This window comes from Anolis carolinensis, chromosome 6, assembly GCF_035594765.1.
Source record: "Anolis carolinensis isolate JA03-04 chromosome 6, rAnoCar3.1.pri, whole genome shotgun sequence".
Lineage (NCBI taxonomy): Eukaryota > Metazoa > Chordata > Lepidosauria > Squamata > Dactyloidae > Anolis > Anolis carolinensis.
Genome location: NC_085846.1, coordinates 58,289,134 through 58,306,864, shown reverse-complemented (window position 1 = coordinate 58,306,864; position 17,731 = coordinate 58,289,134). Strand labels below are relative to the sequence as shown.

The 17,731-nt window shown below is 40.7% G+C and overlaps 2 protein-coding genes across 2 annotated transcripts in view; one reads left to right on the top strand and one right to left on the bottom strand.

Annotated features, from left to right (window-relative positions):
* Positions 1-9,324, top strand: part of bmper (BMP binding endothelial regulator) — a 208,335-nt gene extending 199,011 nt beyond the window's left edge. The window contains exon 15 of the mRNA XM_003222264.4: positions 6,638-9,324. Coding sequence (XP_003222312.2) covers positions 6,638-6,819 — 182 coding nt within the window. The 3' untranslated portion in view covers positions 6,820-9,324. The remainder of the gene's footprint in view (positions 1-6,637) is intronic.
* A 3,899-nt stretch (positions 9,325-13,223) lies between these two features.
* fancd2os (FANCD2 opposite strand) lies at positions 13,224-17,398 on the bottom strand. The gene has a single exon (XM_062958190.1). The coding sequence runs from the start codon at positions 17,313-17,315 to the stop codon at positions 16,785-16,787; it is 531 nt and encodes a 176-aa protein (XP_062814260.1). The 5' UTR covers positions 17,316-17,398; the 3' UTR covers positions 13,224-16,784.
* Between the last annotated feature and the right edge of the window lie 333 nt (positions 17,399-17,731).

Below are 17,731 nucleotides of genomic sequence, written 5' to 3'. Positions count from 1 at the left end.
GGCATGAACTAAAGCAAGCAGTATTGAAGCCCACAAACCTTTCCCAAAACTCAAAAGTACAAAAAGGAGTTCAAAACAAACAAACGCCCAAACTGAGCTAGGAAACTCCCAGTTGAGAGCAGCAAAGTCAGCAAAACAGCGAGATGCTGGTGGGCTCGCAGCAACCACTGCTGGAACATACACCAAACCAAGAGTTAAAGGAGCAGAGCAGGAAAGCGTCGTCAAGCTGGTCCAAAGTCGGGATAAACCAGCAGCGCCAAGCTGCTGCAGAAGCAAACACCAAGCCAGGAGTTAAAGGAGCAGAGCGGGAAAGCATTGTCAAGCCGGTCCGAAGTCAGGATAAGCAGACAGCGTCGGTATCAGGAGTGAAGATAGTAGTCAGCAACAGCAGACAGCCACGGAATAGAGAACGACGCCAAGCCACGGATTGAGAGTGAAGAGCAAAGCCGAGTCAAGTTCCAGTCCAAGGTCCGAGAGGTTGAAGTCATCCAAGAAGGTCACAACACGAAATGGCACAGAGAGCCAAAGCAACGAGGGCGAACAGCAGATCCGTTGCAAAGTCCCAGTCCAGTCTTCAGTAACACACACAGGAAACCCAATGGCGCCCAGCGGCACCTTGCCACACGCAAGGTATAATGGCTAAACAACCCCAATATATCCAGGTCTCCCTGGGCGTCCAAACTATTCACGCCCAAAGAGCAGGTGTCTCAACTTCTTAATCTGAATCAGAACTCCACACAGCCAATGCCCTTGGGTCAGGTGTCCCGAATTCCTCATCAGAGTCCCAATCATCCTGCCCATGCCCAACCCTATCCACACCTGTGGACCCCCTCTCACTCCTCCAAGCAGACCAAGTGGGATCTGCTTCTGAAGACACCCAAGCTTCCCCAGCATCAGCAGTATCCATGGGCCCCGATTCGTCCCCAAGCATCTCCGGTGCCCGTGCCCAGTCCGTGCCCAATTCCTCCGTTAACACCTGTTCCCCAGCATCCACTTCCACCTCAGGATCCCCACATGAATCCTCCTCAGAAGACTCCCCATCAGTCTCCCTGACCCTCTTTCTAAACAAGTCCTCCAACGAGTCCTCCTTGCGAGGGTTTTTCCTTCCTCTCCTGATCCCACCACTATCATTCACAGTCTCCAAAGGCACATTCACAACAATATGGCTGGTCTCCCACTGTGGAGCCATTTTAGGGCACCTTTGTGGCTCGGAATTGGCATTTTTTAATGCCAGTTTTAGTTGCATTTTGTGGCTGTGTGGTTTGACTATATCATGGGCAGTAGATTTTCCTAAGTGCACTAGACCCAACTAAAATGCTGGCCAAGATCTTGCATTGAGAGACAAACACTTCCTAGTCCCTATACCTTCTGTGGTGCAGGCGGGAGAGCAAGCCAGCTGCTGCAATTAACTGCAATGAATCACTCTGACCAGGAGGTCATGAGTTCGAGCCCCACTCGGAGCCTATGTTTGTTTGTCTTTGTTCTATTTTAAAAGGCATTGAATGTTTGCCTATATGTGTAATGTGATCCTCCCTGAGTCCCCTTCGGGGTGAGAAGGGCGGAATATAAATGCTGTAAATAAATAATAATAATAATAATATGATATTTTCCTAAGCATCTCTTGTAAGCATCGCAGTCCTCCCATCAACATGGGCATTATCATATTATCAGAGAGCAGGGCAGTCAACAGAGATGCATCCAGCTATTTTCTTATAGCTGGACTCTTTGTGACAGGCATCAGTAAAAATCTCTGGGGAACCTCAAGAGATCCCTAGTGGCAATCTCTTTGCATTGCATCCAATGACAGGAAAACGATTGGATGCATCATTGCTGATACTCCTTCTCCCTAACAAAATTGAAATGGCCAGGAGAGGGGCTCCTGAAATTTGTCCAGTGAGATAGGTTAGGTTGAGAGAGGGTAACTGGCCAAAGATAATTTAGTGCAGTGGTTCTCAAACTATGAGTCCCCAGGTGTTTTGGCCTATAACTCTCAGACATCCTAGCCAGTTTACCAGCTGGTAGGATTTCTGGGAGTTGAAGGCCAAAACATCTGGGGACCCACAGGTTGAGAACCACTGATTTAGTGAGTTTCATGACTGAGTGGTGATTTGAACCCGGATCTTCCAAATTCCAATCCGATACTGCCATAACCATGCCACATTTGAAAATATTTTTGCCACTTTCTTAGCATCATTTTAAGAACACAGCACCATATTGTGTAAATAAAACATTGAAAGCTCATTGCTTGCTATGCTTCCCCCTTACGACAGTTAAAACGTGTGCTGTCATTCCATATTCCACTTCCCACTTGCAGAAGGAGTAATCTTAAATTAGCTATATGCTAAACAGTTCAGCTGTATCTGCCTCAATCCCCTGCTGTACCCACCCACTAAAGGATAGGAGTCCCAACTACACTTGCATCTGGCCACCACAGTCTACCTCATCTCTTAAAATTTTTTTTCTGATTTATATCATGGATTGCTGTGTTTACTGAGCATAATGGTTTTCCTTGTTGATGGCTTTATTACTGCATGAGGTTGTAACCTAGGCACTTGCTAGAAAGGATTTATGCTTATTGAGAAAGATTACAGAAACAATATTGTTTGCTTCTCCAAGAAATTATTACTTTGAGGCCCATATCACTAATTATATGTGACACAAAGCCCCTTTAGCTGCCTCTTAAGTGGAAGATGCATTAGCAGATCAGGGTGAATGACAAAGCTAAAAATAGTTGGTCATTTGCCCTGAAAGTTGTGATCATCTTTTATAATGGAGAAGAACAATATAAGTAAAGTGGTTCCAAGTGTGATTCTAGTGTTAGATAATATTAATGGAATTCATTTTTCTTTCTTGCTCTTTTTCCTCCACCCCTTTTCCCTCTCTCTGGTTTATTGACCTTTGTCTCCAACAGCAAAGTGCCAGAAGGTGAATTTAAGAAATTACAGGAGGAATAAAGTGCCCCCTTGCATTATATAGTATTGACTTTGTAGGATTGCACTAACATATGCAATCAAAAGAGTAGCTAGACAAAAATGGAGTAGGGCTCATACCTAGCAAATTGTATAGCTAAATGTTGGGGTCCTGAAAAATTTTTTGGCAATAGTAAAAGTAACCTAATGGCTATTTTAGACATTTACATGAACCTGTTCTGCAGTGTTTACAGTGGACTCTACAGAAAGTGTACTTCATAATAAGGGAAATCAGTCTGTTTAGCAAGCCAAGCAAATGCTAATTTGTTATCAGTCAATGTTTGGCTTTTATACCTATTTTATATATATCTCCAGGTTTGCATAAAAATGTCTTGGCCCAAAAAGATCCTGTATGGAAAATTTTAAGAAGCCTTAGTTTAAAGTAATCTGATTTGTACATCTGACAGCGTAATTCCATTCGTTGCATTTTAAGAGACTAAAACACATTTAAATGAAATTTTAAAAACTTGAAAAAAATTGACATAGAAAGAAAGGTTGTTTATTAAAGAAACAAGATTTGTTTAACATTGGAAGGATTAATGAATTAGATATGAAAACAAATGATGGAAACTAGTAATTGAACAATTGAGCGGTGGTTTTTAGAAATACAGTAGAGTCTCACTTATCCAACATAAACGGGCCGGCAGAACGTTGGATAAGCGAATATGTTGGATAATAAGGAGGGATTACAAAAAAACCTATTACACATCAAATTAGGTTATGATTTTACAAATTAAGTACCAAAACATCATGTTTAACAACAAATTTGACAGAAAAAGTAGTTCAATACGCAGTAATGTTATGTAGTAATTACTGTATTTACGAATTTAGCACCAAAATATCACGATGTATTGAAAACATTGACTACAAAAATGCGTTGGATAATCCAGAACGTTGGATAAGCGAGTGTTGGATAAGTGAGCCTCTACTGTAGCTAGAAACAACAAGAAGGGAGTAGTTGAGTTTGAATTGGAAATTAAGACATTTTCTTAACCTTGCCCTCAGCAAAAGGGCAATGAATAACTTTCAGAAGAGTTTGTGAGTTACATACTAATCTCAGTGCCCTGTCTTCCATGTACTGCCTTGCCCAATAAGGTCTAAAAACATTTCCCTATGGCTCATCCTGTGGCTGTCAATGAGATGCTTCACTTTGAATCACTGTGCTTGGAATTGCTCCATTTAGCTGGCTAGCTCCAAAGAAATGGTACCATCTATCTATAGGGTTTTAAAAAGAACAGAGGGACATGATTCTGTGAGACATAATTTGGAAAAGCAACTTTTTTCCCAAGGCCTAAACTCTATTAGATGTACTTCCAGTTATGCTAGGCGTATATTTCACAGAATAGTATATAGATCAAGTTTAGTACTATGAAATCCCCACATTTCAGAATTCAGAAATACCTCTTTAGATAAGAGCTAGAAAATCTAAGATCCTTTAAATCAAGGATTGTGAAATTTAGTGCAGTCTGAAATCAAGAATGCTGTAAATATTTTGAATGGTGTGCTCTTCTGCATGGATCAAATTGGTAATTTTAGTGTGATATAATTTCTCATCCTGGAATAAAATATGGGAAAATACTGTAGGGCAGAAGGTCTTATCAGCCCACTATAAGACATCTGGGCTATTATAGAGGCATTTTGAGATTTTTGAGGGGCCTTGTCCATTTTAGGCACAGAAGAGGACTCTTACAGCAGGAAGAGACACAGAAATCATTTCTGTTCTTTAGCAAGCTAACATTTGATGGCATTTGGAGGCATTTTAAGAAAAAAGAAACAACAACAAATTTTGGGAGCCACGTGCAGATTATGGACCACATTAAAAGGATTTTACTTAGGATGTTCCTGACCCCAGGGAATATGTATATACATGGAGAGGCAGTTGCTGATTTCCCCTTTCCATCTGTAAACCTCAGCACTACCCCTCATGCTGTTCTACAGGTTCCAAGTCTCCCAAGAAGATTTTTAGGGGGCCGAGGGGGAATACAGATGGAGGGAGAATGGCTGAAAATCACTTGCTCATACATTTCACCAGTGGAAATGCTTTACTGGATTAGATGCTTCTGTGGTGAGAAAAGCAGTTCCATTCATGAGAAGCAAAGGTGGATCAAAATTATTAGTGTAATTTATTGGCAGAGCCAGCCCTAGGTAATTTTCAAGTGTAGGCAAGCAGTATTTCTGCCCCCCCCCTTCGCCCCAAACCAGTCACTCACCGCTTCTCTCCTCGTCCAGCACCCGGCCTCCTTCCTCACTGTAAGGAAGGGGTTTGGGGGTTTAGCCAGGAGGGAAGCAACGTTTCTCAAAGCCCCAAACTCCTTCCTTGCTCGAGGAAGGGGTTTGGGGCTCTGGCCAGGAGGCGAGCGGCGTTACCCTCTCCAAAGTGCTGGGCTCCTTGTAAGAAAGTGCTGGGCTCTGCTTTGGGGAGGAGAGAAGTGGCATTTGCCTCCCTCTTTTTGCAGCTGGAGTGTGGGCGCCTGAATGTGCCTCAACTGCGCCCCCCAGACAATGGCGCCTTCGGCAGCCACCTACTTTGCCTAACGGTTGAACCGCCCCTGTTTATTGGTAATGGGTGCAAGACAGACAGAAGAATGTGCAGCCAACATATAGCAGTGATTTGGCTTCTGTTTTCACAATAGACCAAACTAACCATAGTAGGTGTCCCTTTCAGAACTAAAATGTCTATGGACTTATCAGATGGAGCTGGGGAAAACAAGGGAAAGTGGGAGAAATCTTCTTTGTGTAGGATTCTGTCTTTAAAGAAGACAGAGGATTTACTTACCCCCCCCCCCCCCCCCATCACACAGGATTCCCCCCAAATGCACACACATTCAATCTTCCATTCAGGAGAGTGTTCATGCTTGCTAATGCAGTCACTCAGTCACTTGCTCACTTGGGTGGAGATCTGCATACATACATTCACCAAAAAAATGGCCATAAGGTAAACTCCTTTGGGACTATTCCTGACACAAGCTTTGCTCACCTCCCACTTCCCAAAATCTGGGGTTTTCTGTTTGCTGGGGCATGCATGTTACAGTGTATTAAATATTGTGTGTGTCAGGAGAAATTTAATGCTCCCTCCCTTACTTATGGGCTGAGACTTGAAGGGAAAAAGAGGATTGAATGAGAGAGGAATCCAAGAAGAGTACAAGATGGATAGTTAAGATTGATAGGCGAACAATGATGGCTATCAGTTGATAGGCTTGGGCAAGTGAATTTGAACACGAGAAATATGTGGTTATCTATGCAATTGGAGCTATTTATTTATTTATCGTATAAAAAGCGAGCTGAGGGTACAGTTGTATTATTTTCATAATTGGTCCTGAAAAGGTCAGTTTGTTTGTTTGTTTGTTTGATTGCATGCTACAAGTTGCTTCTGGTGTGATAGAATCAACCATCTATAAAGACGTTGCTCAGGGGATGCCCGGATGTGTTACAATCCTGTGGGAAGGCATCTCTTATGTTCCCTGAAATTTTTTTGGAGTAGGTGTGGCACAAACTGGATTAATCCATTGGAAGATACTTTGAATTTTGGCTGAATTATTTTGCTGCTGTAGACAACCCTTTGGAGAATTTCCACTGAAATAAATGGGAAATTGGTCATAGCTGGGATGCAATCTATAAATAACCACATGAAGCATTTTCACACAGTAACACTTTGATTTTTTTTCCAGCAACTCAGTGTAAACACGGTGCAGTTTATGACACCTGTGGTCCTGGATGCGTGAAGACCTGCGACAACTGGAATGAAATAGGCCCCTGCAATAAGCCATGTGTTGCAGGATGCCACTGTCCTGCAAACCTAGTCCACCACAAAGGAAGATGCATCAAGCCCATCCTGTGTCCACAGCGGTGACATTAGGTTTTAGCACTAAAGACTTGGAAATTGGTATCTTTCATATCTTTTGAAGCTCACAGCCAATGAAGGACTGCAGTGTTGTCAGATTTTGTAAAGTGCTCTCTCAAAGGGTGAAACCAAAATGTGCCCATATATTTATATGTGTATATGGAAAAATATTATCAGTTCAAGCAAGGTATGTGTGTGTTCATACAAAATGGGCTTGTGTCTTTATGTCAGAAAAAAATATTTTAGAGCACCGCTCCAAAGAATACCTCAGTCTGACTAGTCTGGGAGTTATAATCCAAAGGTACATGTTTCCCAAATTGTTGCTTGTTTGCAACATACTCATGTCTGCAGAGGGAGCCAATGGAAATAATTCAATTGCCATAAACCTGTAATCAAAAGAGGAGGAAAATGGCAGCAGCACTGAATCATTACACATCAGGCTAGCAACGCATGGATGCCTAGGTGATGAAACCATAAACTCTCAGGTTATGCGCCATAGTATCACATATCATCCATGACAGTACGAGGCCATTCTTTACTTTTCTGAACTGGGTAAAGGCCCTTTCACATCACATCCTCAGTGAGGTCACTGATCAAGGTAGCATCAAAGTTTACCAACATGTGTGTGTGCGCACACACACACACACACATACATACATACATATATGTAAGCATACATATAGACACATGTATTAATATAAGCATTGTTTATATAAATCGTAGAAGGATGAATTATCATATGTATATTTTGGTATAAAGTTTATGTATGAATATTTCTATGATTCTAGCCTGTAAACTATATGAGTCTTTGCAGAAATAAATCAGGGGCTTTAATTTTTAAAAAGCACCCACAGGATGACTGCCACGCCAATCCATATGTTTCTGGTTTCCATGGCAGTATTACCAAGGCTACATAATTTCCATTAAATTACTTTTAGGTTCTTGTGTATAAACATGCAGAAAATGTTTTGTCTGTATTGAAGATTTCTCCCCCTAAGTGTGGATAAGCCTTAAAGGCAGAAAATTGGATGGATGTGAAAAGCAACTTAATAATAGAAAAAAAGGAAAGAAACTAGGCCTTACATTTTGTACTTCTTTTTGTTCAGTCTTCTGAATATTGCCTTAGTTGCCTGCCTGGTCAGTGTTGCTACAAATGGATTGAATAATGTTTTAATCAGTGGTAGAGCTTGGAGTGGTGTCTTCAGAGGCTCAGAAAACACATTGATTCTCCCACTGGATCATGGAAGCCCACAGCCCTTTGCCATGCCCCCCACCAAGAAATATTTGGGCCATCATTCTATGTAGGTTTTTGTATCCTAAAGTCCATTGAAGACAAACATGGTGACGTGGAGCTTTTCTACACTGACTGCAAATATTGCCCCAATCCGGCATCCAGCATCCAAGACACCAGATCAGGCTTGCTTCATGGCGACCTTGAAGACGTCAAGGATTAGTGACTGCCCAACCACAACTAACACTGATCTGTGGAGCTGGGCAGCATCCTCTGGGACCCCACAACAGCCCCACCAATCCCCTAACCCAGAGGAGAACCCAAATCATAGTGTAAGGTTTAGGTCCCCCCCCCCCCCCTAATATAGCTTACCCTGGGGAAAGGCCATGTTAAGGCAACCTTCCCCTGGGTTAAGCCAGATCACCCCCATGGGGCTGATCCATCATCACATAGATCTAAGTGGTAAGTGTAGATGTGCCTCTTGTCTGGCATTACATGCTTGGACAAGTGCATGCTTCAGAGCTGTGTATTCCCTGCCCGTTCCCTTGCATGCTGTAATGTTTTGAATCACACTCAAGTGTGAACAAACTATGGATCAGTTAGGATCATACTGCAGTTTGCTGTTCTGTTTGAACCGGCTCATTTTGGACTGTGGCCTTTGTGCTGGGACAAAACAAAGATTATGTGCCTTTGTTCTAAAATGGCTTAAGATATACGTGCAACAGAGCAACCAATCATCAGAAGCATTGAGAGCTTGTTTAGATTGATGATTCACACCCATTTTCATTTTGCCAAAAGAACCAAAGGAGGAAACATCAATGAAGATAACTGCCATTTACATTAAATGTCATCTAGAATGGACGATAATTCTTGAATACAGGGCCATTGCATTGCCTAGCATGTTGATATTTGAGGAGAAAATCCTATATGAGCTATTGTTACAACATTTCAGACTTTTGAACTGGTCACTAAGCAACAGCTAAGGAATATGACTAGAAAGAGGCATATACTAAATGGAGCAAGAAAGCCAAAGACTATTCCTGTGAACTCCTTGATCATGTATTGGTGTCATTTTCTGCAAGCGGAACTGAGGAAGTGATATGTGAGCTCAATATTCCCATATATGTAAAACACCAAGAAGGCCTATGTACTGTACAGATTTATTTACAAAAGGAAAAAGAACCTGTTTATTTAAATATTTAAAGGCATATACCCATATATATTATGTTTGATACCATTGAAAATAAATATTAAAAAATTAAAGAAAACTGCAATCTGTTAAATACATTGTTCTATTTTTTTAAATTAAATGTTCAGTTGTAATAGTTTTGTTTTCAGTATCTAATAAGGCTGTGCGATCGATAAAAAAAGTTTCAATAGTCATTACAAAATTAGGGTGCGCCAGTGAGTTGTTTCTAAAATGTTTCTAAAGTGGCGTGTCTTTTTCTATAGCGAGAGTGACAAATTTTTCATTACTATTTTGTGAAGTAATTGTGTGGGTGGCTTCTGGGGTTCCTTTCTCGCTCATTTTGAGAGTTAGCGGGGCGAAATGTGCTATAATGGTAGAACATATTTACCACTTTTACCCAAGATTCAGAACATTTCACTCATCTATTGATTTTTTGGGATTTTTTTTTAGGTTTTTACAAAAACTTTTTAAAAAACAAACTACAAGAGCTATGTCGTTGAATTTCTCTACAATTACATAACATAATCAGGACATCATTCCCTGCAAGTTTCAGAAAGATAAGCACATCTCCTGAGTTTTGGGGAATTCAAAATAATTTTTTTAAAAAAATTAAATCATTTTTAGCTGCTACGGCTGGCTGGAGTGGATCCTCACCGGCAAAACAATTTGTCTGTATGTCATTGCAGGTGCTTTGGGAAAACAAAATGTTCACTGCTTTTGAAAGCACTTCTTTCAGATGCCTGAGGGCTTTAATGTATTTTTGTGGATTTTTTTTTTACTCTGTCTTTCTTTTAAAAGGAAAACCCAGGGTTTTGGGTGGTTTTTTCTTCTTCTTGCGTGTGTGCCTTTTGCACCAAATTAGGATTGAGATAGAATGGAGGTGGGGTGAGATGGGGTGATTTGGAGGGCAGTACAGGTTGGTGGGTGGTTACCTAGGTCCAGTGAGTGTCCTTTCCCTCTTATTAAATGTATGAAAATTTGTGCTGTGTATTAATTTTTAAAATATATTTATTATTACATGGATCTCTCACTGGAGCAGGAGAGGTGTAAAGGGATGGGTGGAATGAATATGCTCCTCTTCCCTCATCTGTCACTGAGGACCCTTCCAGACAGTGCCCATTTTCCGAGCCCAGTCGGATTTTTACTTGAGGCATCCAAACGACACTTCAGGTAAAAGCGAAGTAATTAGAGCAAAGTAGATAAACCTGGGCTCGGGCTGTGGCGCAGGCTGGAGAGCAGCTGCAATGAATTACTGCAATGAATCACTCTGACTAGGAGATCATGAGTTCGAGGCCCGCTCGGAGCCTATGTTTGTCTTGTCTTTGTTCTATGTTAAAAGGCATTGAATGTTTGCCTATATGTGTAATGTGATCTGCCCTGAGTCCCCTTGGGGTGAAAAGGGAGGAATATAATAGCTGTAAATAATAATAATAATAATAATAATAATAATAATAATAATAATAATAATTATTATTATTATTATTATTATTATTATTATTTTGTCTCTAATTAATTTGATACTCCATTGGGTGTAGGATGGGGTGAGGGGATGAGGAGGCAGCCCATTGTTTCCCCCAGGGTGTGGGGACTTAAACCTGCTCCTAAGTGGGTTTAATTTATGTCTGGAAGTGCAAGAAAGAGGGGTGTAAAGGGATCCCATGGCAGAGGGAGTATGTGTGTGAACATCTGTCTCTGAGTATCTCTCTCAAGTGGGAGAGGTGTAAAGAGAACAGATGATATTTATGTTCAATTAAGGAGTGGAACTGGCCCTACACCTCCCTTGTGATGCTAGATCCACCAAAGCTACTGCCATAAGAACTGCCATTAGCCCTTGACCTGCATTCTCCTGCTGCCCAACTGCCCAACTGTCTTTTCACCCCCTCACCCTATCCTGTATCCATGTACCTCCATATTTTCTGTGTCATATGTTAGGTGTGATGGGATATATTTAAAGTCCCTTGTTCTCCCATGATCACTCACTGGGGGAATGAGCTTGGACAAAAACAGCATCTAGTGAGAGTGCAAGGTTGCTGGTATGACTGACAGTAAACTAGCAAGCCTATTGGTTGCTTTGTTTTACATGCCAGGAAGAAACATAAATAAGCAGCTGCTACAGGTACTCTGCTCAAAAACAATCCAATACAGTGAACAAATATGGTATGGCACTCCTTTTGTGCTGATGTTATTTCAGATGCAGGGAGGGGATTTATTTATTTACAGTATTTATATTCCACACTTCTCACCCCGAAGGGGACTCAGGGCGGATTACAATGAACACATATATGGCAAACATTCAATGCCAACAAACAAACAACATACAGTATAGACAGACACAGAGGCATTTAACATTTCTCCAGCTTCACGATTCTGGCCACAGGGGGATCTGTTGCTTCACCGTCCACTAGTGGCTGTACTTCCTCATTCCTTTCCTTGTGTTTTGCTGGCAGTTTTATGGTGTTGTAAATTAGTTAAATTAGCCTCCCGCATAAAGCGTACCTACATTTCCCTACTTGACAGATGCAACTGTCTTTCGGGGCTGCATAGGTCAACAGCAAGCTGGGCTATTTAATGGTCGGGGGCTTAACCCGACCCGGGCTTTGAACTCATGACCTCTCAGTCAGTAGTGATTTATTGCAGCTGGTTACTAGCCAGCTGCGCCACAGCCACTGTGTCACTCACTATATGACTTTGTTGTCCTGTCTTTAGGAGAGATGGTTAATTAAAAATATTATTATCAGTAATAGTAGTAGTATTTTCAAGTTGTTGTTGTTGTTGTTGTTGTTGTTGTTGATACCATGCCTAACAGCCACACACTTCGATCAATTTAAAACAAAGCAAATACAAAAATTAAAAATTATAAAGGGCCCATGTAATGCAAACAGAAGTTAAAACAGGGCAGGATGTTACACACTGAAACTGAATTATTTTTCTGTTGTGGATCCAGTCTTGAACAAAAGATGACCAGAGTGGTATAATCTATGATAAATATAAAAAGAACTGTGTGCTTTTTGGACAACAGAGGTCCTGTTGTACAGATATCTTGGCAATTTAGGGGTTGTGCTATTAAACGGGGCAACTGCTATCTAGAGTGTATTAGTCACATTAAAAAAAGACTATACTGTAGGTTTTTAATGTGACTAATACCCTCTAGATCAGCATTTCTCAACCTGGGGATCAACACCCTGGGAGTGGGGTGGGGGATCACGAGGGGTCACCAAAGACCAGCAGAAAACACTACAACTCCCAAATGTCAAGGTCTATTTTTTCCAAACTCCACCAGTGTTCACATTTGGGCATATTGAATATTTGTGCCAAATTTGGTCCAGATCCATCATTGTTTCAGTCCACAGTGCTCTCTGAATGTAGGTTAATTACAGCTCAAAAACTCAAGGTCCTTCCAGTATTTTATGTTGGTCATGGGAGTTTTGTGAGCCAAGTTTGTTTCAATTCCATCATTGGTGGAGTTCAGAATGCTCTTGATTGTAGATTAACTATAAATCCCAGCAACTACAACTCCCAAATGACAAAATCAATATCCCCCGCAACCCCACCAATATTCAAATTTGGGTGTATCGGGTATTTGTGCCAAATTTGGCAGTCACCACCACACGAGGAACTGTTTCATGGGGTTGCTGCATTAGGAAAGTTGAGAACCACTGCTCTAGATAGCAATTGCCCTGTTCAATAGCCCAACTTACCAAATTTCTACATAAAAGCTGAATATGTAGTCTGTTAAGCAACTTTGATACATAACCATCTATCTGTTTCATATAAGACAATAAAACTGCACGTGTGGACCTGTTCACTATCACTTACCCTCTTTGCTCACTGATTAAGAATATTGGAAATTTCCCCATGAACAATGTTTTGTAAGGAAACTATGGTCACACAAATCATTATTGTTTTACATGTAATGCATAGGCAATCATACCAGGAAAAAAAATCATAATTAACAGATAATACAGGGGAGGTGAAAACATTTCAGACAACACATGACCATAAGGGTGGTTTTTATTTTTCCCCCCCAAGTATGACATTCCTCATAAACAAACAGCATCATGTCAATAGGATCTAAACCCATATGATTTTCTTTGATGTACAAGGTAAAGGAACACTTTTAAAATGTTAGTTCCTTTAATGGAAAGCATACCCATCAAAAAAGCTTCCCTTTAAATGCTGTTGAGAGTTATTTCTAAGCTGCATACTTCAGTTGTAAACTAGTCATGTCAAATTCTTATTTTAAATACCATGGTGAAAATCTACTTCCCCATCTCATCCATTTAGCTAAAAACATGAGATTTTTCTTCTTTTTTCTTTTAAAAAACAAAAACATTATTTGCTCAAACTGTGAGGCACAATCCAAACATGGATAGAGCACAATTATAGGCTTCTTTTCTGCCAGCTATATTTTAGGGCTGGAATGGCTTTCTTTACTTAGGGCTGGCTCTGCAGATTTCTCCTGTCAGCTGTTCCCACTTTATATGTAAAGAAGATTCTTGTTTGAAGATCTGAATTTTATACAAAGCAATCAGTTCAACGTTTTGTTTTGTTTTTTAAATCGGAGTCATTTATCTTCATCAATGTTGTGACTGGCCTTTGTCTTCACTTCTTTCTAATTCAATTTTTCTTGAGGAATCCAAGCTTTGGAAACACACATCTTCCAAGGATACAAACTTGAGTGTTAGTAACCTGTGTTCATATTGAGAATCTCCGTCAGGTAGGTAAATATGAATGTCATCCGGCATATTTGGTGATCATTACCAAATTACATTTGGAGTCCTTTTATTGCTGTGTTCTTAGTCTCCACTAATAGAGATTTCCCTCTTGAACCTTACAAGTCCATGTTCAATGAAAGTCAGCTATTATAAGCAATGAGAGTATCTTTTTATGTATTTATTTATTGCTGTGTCCCAAACAGTAGTATTCATCTTTTGGTTTTAGAAATGCAATTCAAAAGAGGAATGGATTGTTTTTGCTCCAGTAAGTGATGGCCCACTGATTTCCATTTCCAAACTGTTTACAGTGCTACATGCCAAATGCCTTGCTTTCGTGACCTTTTTTCCTTGTCCTGTTTTATCTTTCAACATTAAGATGAATACATGGAACAGATATATATTTAATATGAATGGCAAATAAATGCCTTTAATTTCCAAAGCCACCCAGTGTTTTTATTGCAAGCTATGCTTGCGACATTCTGCTCTTTTTCATTGTTGGGGAACATGGAGCACGCCCAAAGGTCGATGAACTGCAAATCCCGCTATTCCTCACCATAGATTTTGTGAGCTAAAACTGGTAGGAATTGCAGTCCAACAACATTCCCCAAAACTAATTTATATGCCGTGCTACTATTTAGAAATCAAAGAATCATTCATATTAGAGATGAAAGAATCATTCATATTAATCTGATTGGTGGTCTCTTGTGCCTTCAATTTTGGATAGCCGTTTTTAAGCGAGATGGTCCTTTTAGATGTCATCAGTGACCTGGAAAGTTCCTAGCCACTCAGCCAAAATATAACTGAGAAACAATTTCGTTATATTATAGAACAAAAATCGTGTCTACAGCTATATTTAAAGCACGCATATACATAATTCAGAATCTTGTTCCTTTCAGATGGGAAAAAAAATCTGCCCATTTCCTTCGGAAGTTAGTTGAATTTGAGATGCTTCTTAGCAAAAAGACAGATTTCTGTGCAAGCATATGGGAAATGAAAATATTTCTTTACACATAAAGCCAAGGAAGACACAAAGAAGCAAATTTAGATTATTATTATTTTTGCTTCTCATTATGGATTATTTCATTCGACTTTAAAAAATAAGTAACAGAAAATGTAAAGCACGTGGTAGAATGGACTCATAATTTGTTAGTACAGAGTTGGATATGAACTCAGTAAATTTCTTTACTGCCATTGGACCAATCTGATGTGTCAGGTACTCGTGATTACAATGAGGCTAAAGCAGAGTAGGGATTATATGGTCCTCCACATTGTTGGAAGGCTGAAAGTTACCATTCAACAATGTTTGGAAGGCCATACAATCCCCATCCAAGTGTTGAAGGGTAACTAAATTGCTCTGGATCCAACCCATACTCCATACTTGCCACTGGTAAAGCCAGGATCTTTAAAACAAAAATAGGCAAAAGTAGGAATTAATAATTAAGTAATAACTTTCATTCGATTTTGCCATCTAGCTGCATTTCTGTAGATCCATTTAAAAACATCCACCCTCGTCCTAAAAAAACAGAGAATAATTTTAAAGATATTTCTTATGATGTTAGAGCTGTGTCATCTGGTTTAGACTTCAGTACTTAGATCTCTTTTTGTGATCAGATAATGTTTGAATAAGGGATCTGGAAGCTGTGTGGCTTTAAATATTGCATTTCCAAGCTTTTTGATAATTACCAGAATCTATAAAAAATCTGAGATTGTGGGTCTTCTGATCTTGTATTCTTGCACTTTTGATACATCAGAAAACTACAGAGATTTTTGGGAACAGTGGGGCTTTTAACCTTGCATTTCTCAAATTTTTGATAGTTATCTGGCATCAATAAAGTCATTGTGGGACTTGAAGTCTTGTGTTTTCAGGGTGTTTCCATAAGAAAGCTGGTATTAATTTCATTGACTCTGGACTTTATATAATCACATTGTTTAAGAGGTCATCCATTGCAGTAAACAAATAATAATTTGTAGAAGCGGTAAATGTCTTCTATTCAGAAAAAAAATGCTTTCTATTCAGCATTTCAAATGGAGAGATTTGGCCTTGCATTGCCACTCATTAAAAGGAAATGATATTTCATTCAAGATAGCTGAAACTTCAGTCATTTCACAATCTTCAAACCTTCATGCTGGCTGAATTTTGGCATGCGGTCTTTTATTTGTTATTGGTTTAAGGAATTATTAGTTTGATTTGGTCCCATTCTTAGAGCTAGAATCCAGTTTGTGTGTCCAAAATGTACAGTCCTTCAGCAATGTTAAAATAATGCCACTCAGAATATGAATCTCATCCAGTAGTACAGTTACTCTTACTCTTCATGTTCAAAAGATCAAGTGGGCAGCTTTGGAGGAAAAATTATGTTTTTACCCATCTGCAAGTGTTTTTGTCTTTGAAGATTGTCTTTTAAGATGTGTGTAAATTTCTTTCATTTGGCCCATGTAGTCAGAAATTAGGCTCGATTTTAACTGTCTCTATTATTCTGTTTCTCCCATTTATGGATCAGACAATACAAGGGTATGTGTGCACAGTATCGGTAAACTAAATACCCATCTGCAAGCTCTTCTTTACATGATAAAGTTGGCAATATGATTTCTTCTCTCTGCAAATAAGCTGAAGCTTTGTGCCACTCTCCAGATGCTGATAAATAAATGTTTGATCTTCATGGATGATATTTAGCTTGGCGATGGTAAAGAAGAAATTATTATTTCAGGAAGCAGACTGACATGTGAGTCATACATCGATGGATCAGTGAGTTGATGTCTCTGAAGGAGAATGGGTGCAAGTGTTATGTCTTTGGTTGGAAAGGGTCTCAATTTGACTCACCTTTTCCCAGACAAGGTACTTTTACCGGGAATGCTGCAGAGCAAAGGCACACTTCTTGTAGGCGGCGTAAAGCAGAAGAATGGCACGCAGCATTTGGCGGCACATGGCCATGGCCATGCGCACTTGTGGTTCCCGGAGACCATGGGGTCTGCGCTGCTGGGGGCTGATGACTTGGCAAAAGGCCGAGCGCTCGGACACCCTCAGTGAGCCAGTCCACTGGGGAGGCTGTGCCGTCACAAGGTGGCCAAAGACAGAGTCGAGCCCTGTCAGCCTCACAGCCTGGGGTTTGTGTAGAGCCGCACTGCATCCCTTGGTCTCCGCCGCTACTCCAAGGGCTGGCAGTGTCCTCCCTCCGGACTTTGCACTGGGCTCCAGCACCAAGTTGAGTCCCTGGAAACAAAGCTGCTCCTCCAGGTCAGTAGTAGTTGCGGGGCTGGGCCCACCTCGGAAAGGGTGTTTAGTGCTGGAGGGTCTGGGCACAGCACCCCGCAGCCATTGCAGGGACTCATCCAGTGGTGACCAGGGTGCCCAAAGTTGGTACCCATTGGCCATGGTCAGAACTGCCCCACCACTTCCACCCTGCTGTCCCCAGGCTCATGTTACATCTTTGCTGTGCCTGGCGCCCTCGGCAACCCATTATGAGCTTGCGTTTGCTGTGGAACACAAGGAGTGAGCCAGTGTTCCAAAAGCCCCCCCCTCCTCCTCCTTGCACAGAATGGCTGTCAGAAAAGAACAGAGTGGCCTCTCTCACAACGTGGTTTTGAATGCAGATGTTGCTTCCTTCAAATGGAAAGACTCCTTTAAAATATGGAAGGCTTTTTATGTAACAGAAAAATTTTATCGACGATTCCCACTCCCATTCTGAAAACACCCAAACTCATCCGATTCTAACCGGAGCCTCCGGTGGCCTAGGGGATAAAAGCTTCGTGACTTGAAGGTTGGGTTGCTGACCTGAAAGCTGCCAGGTT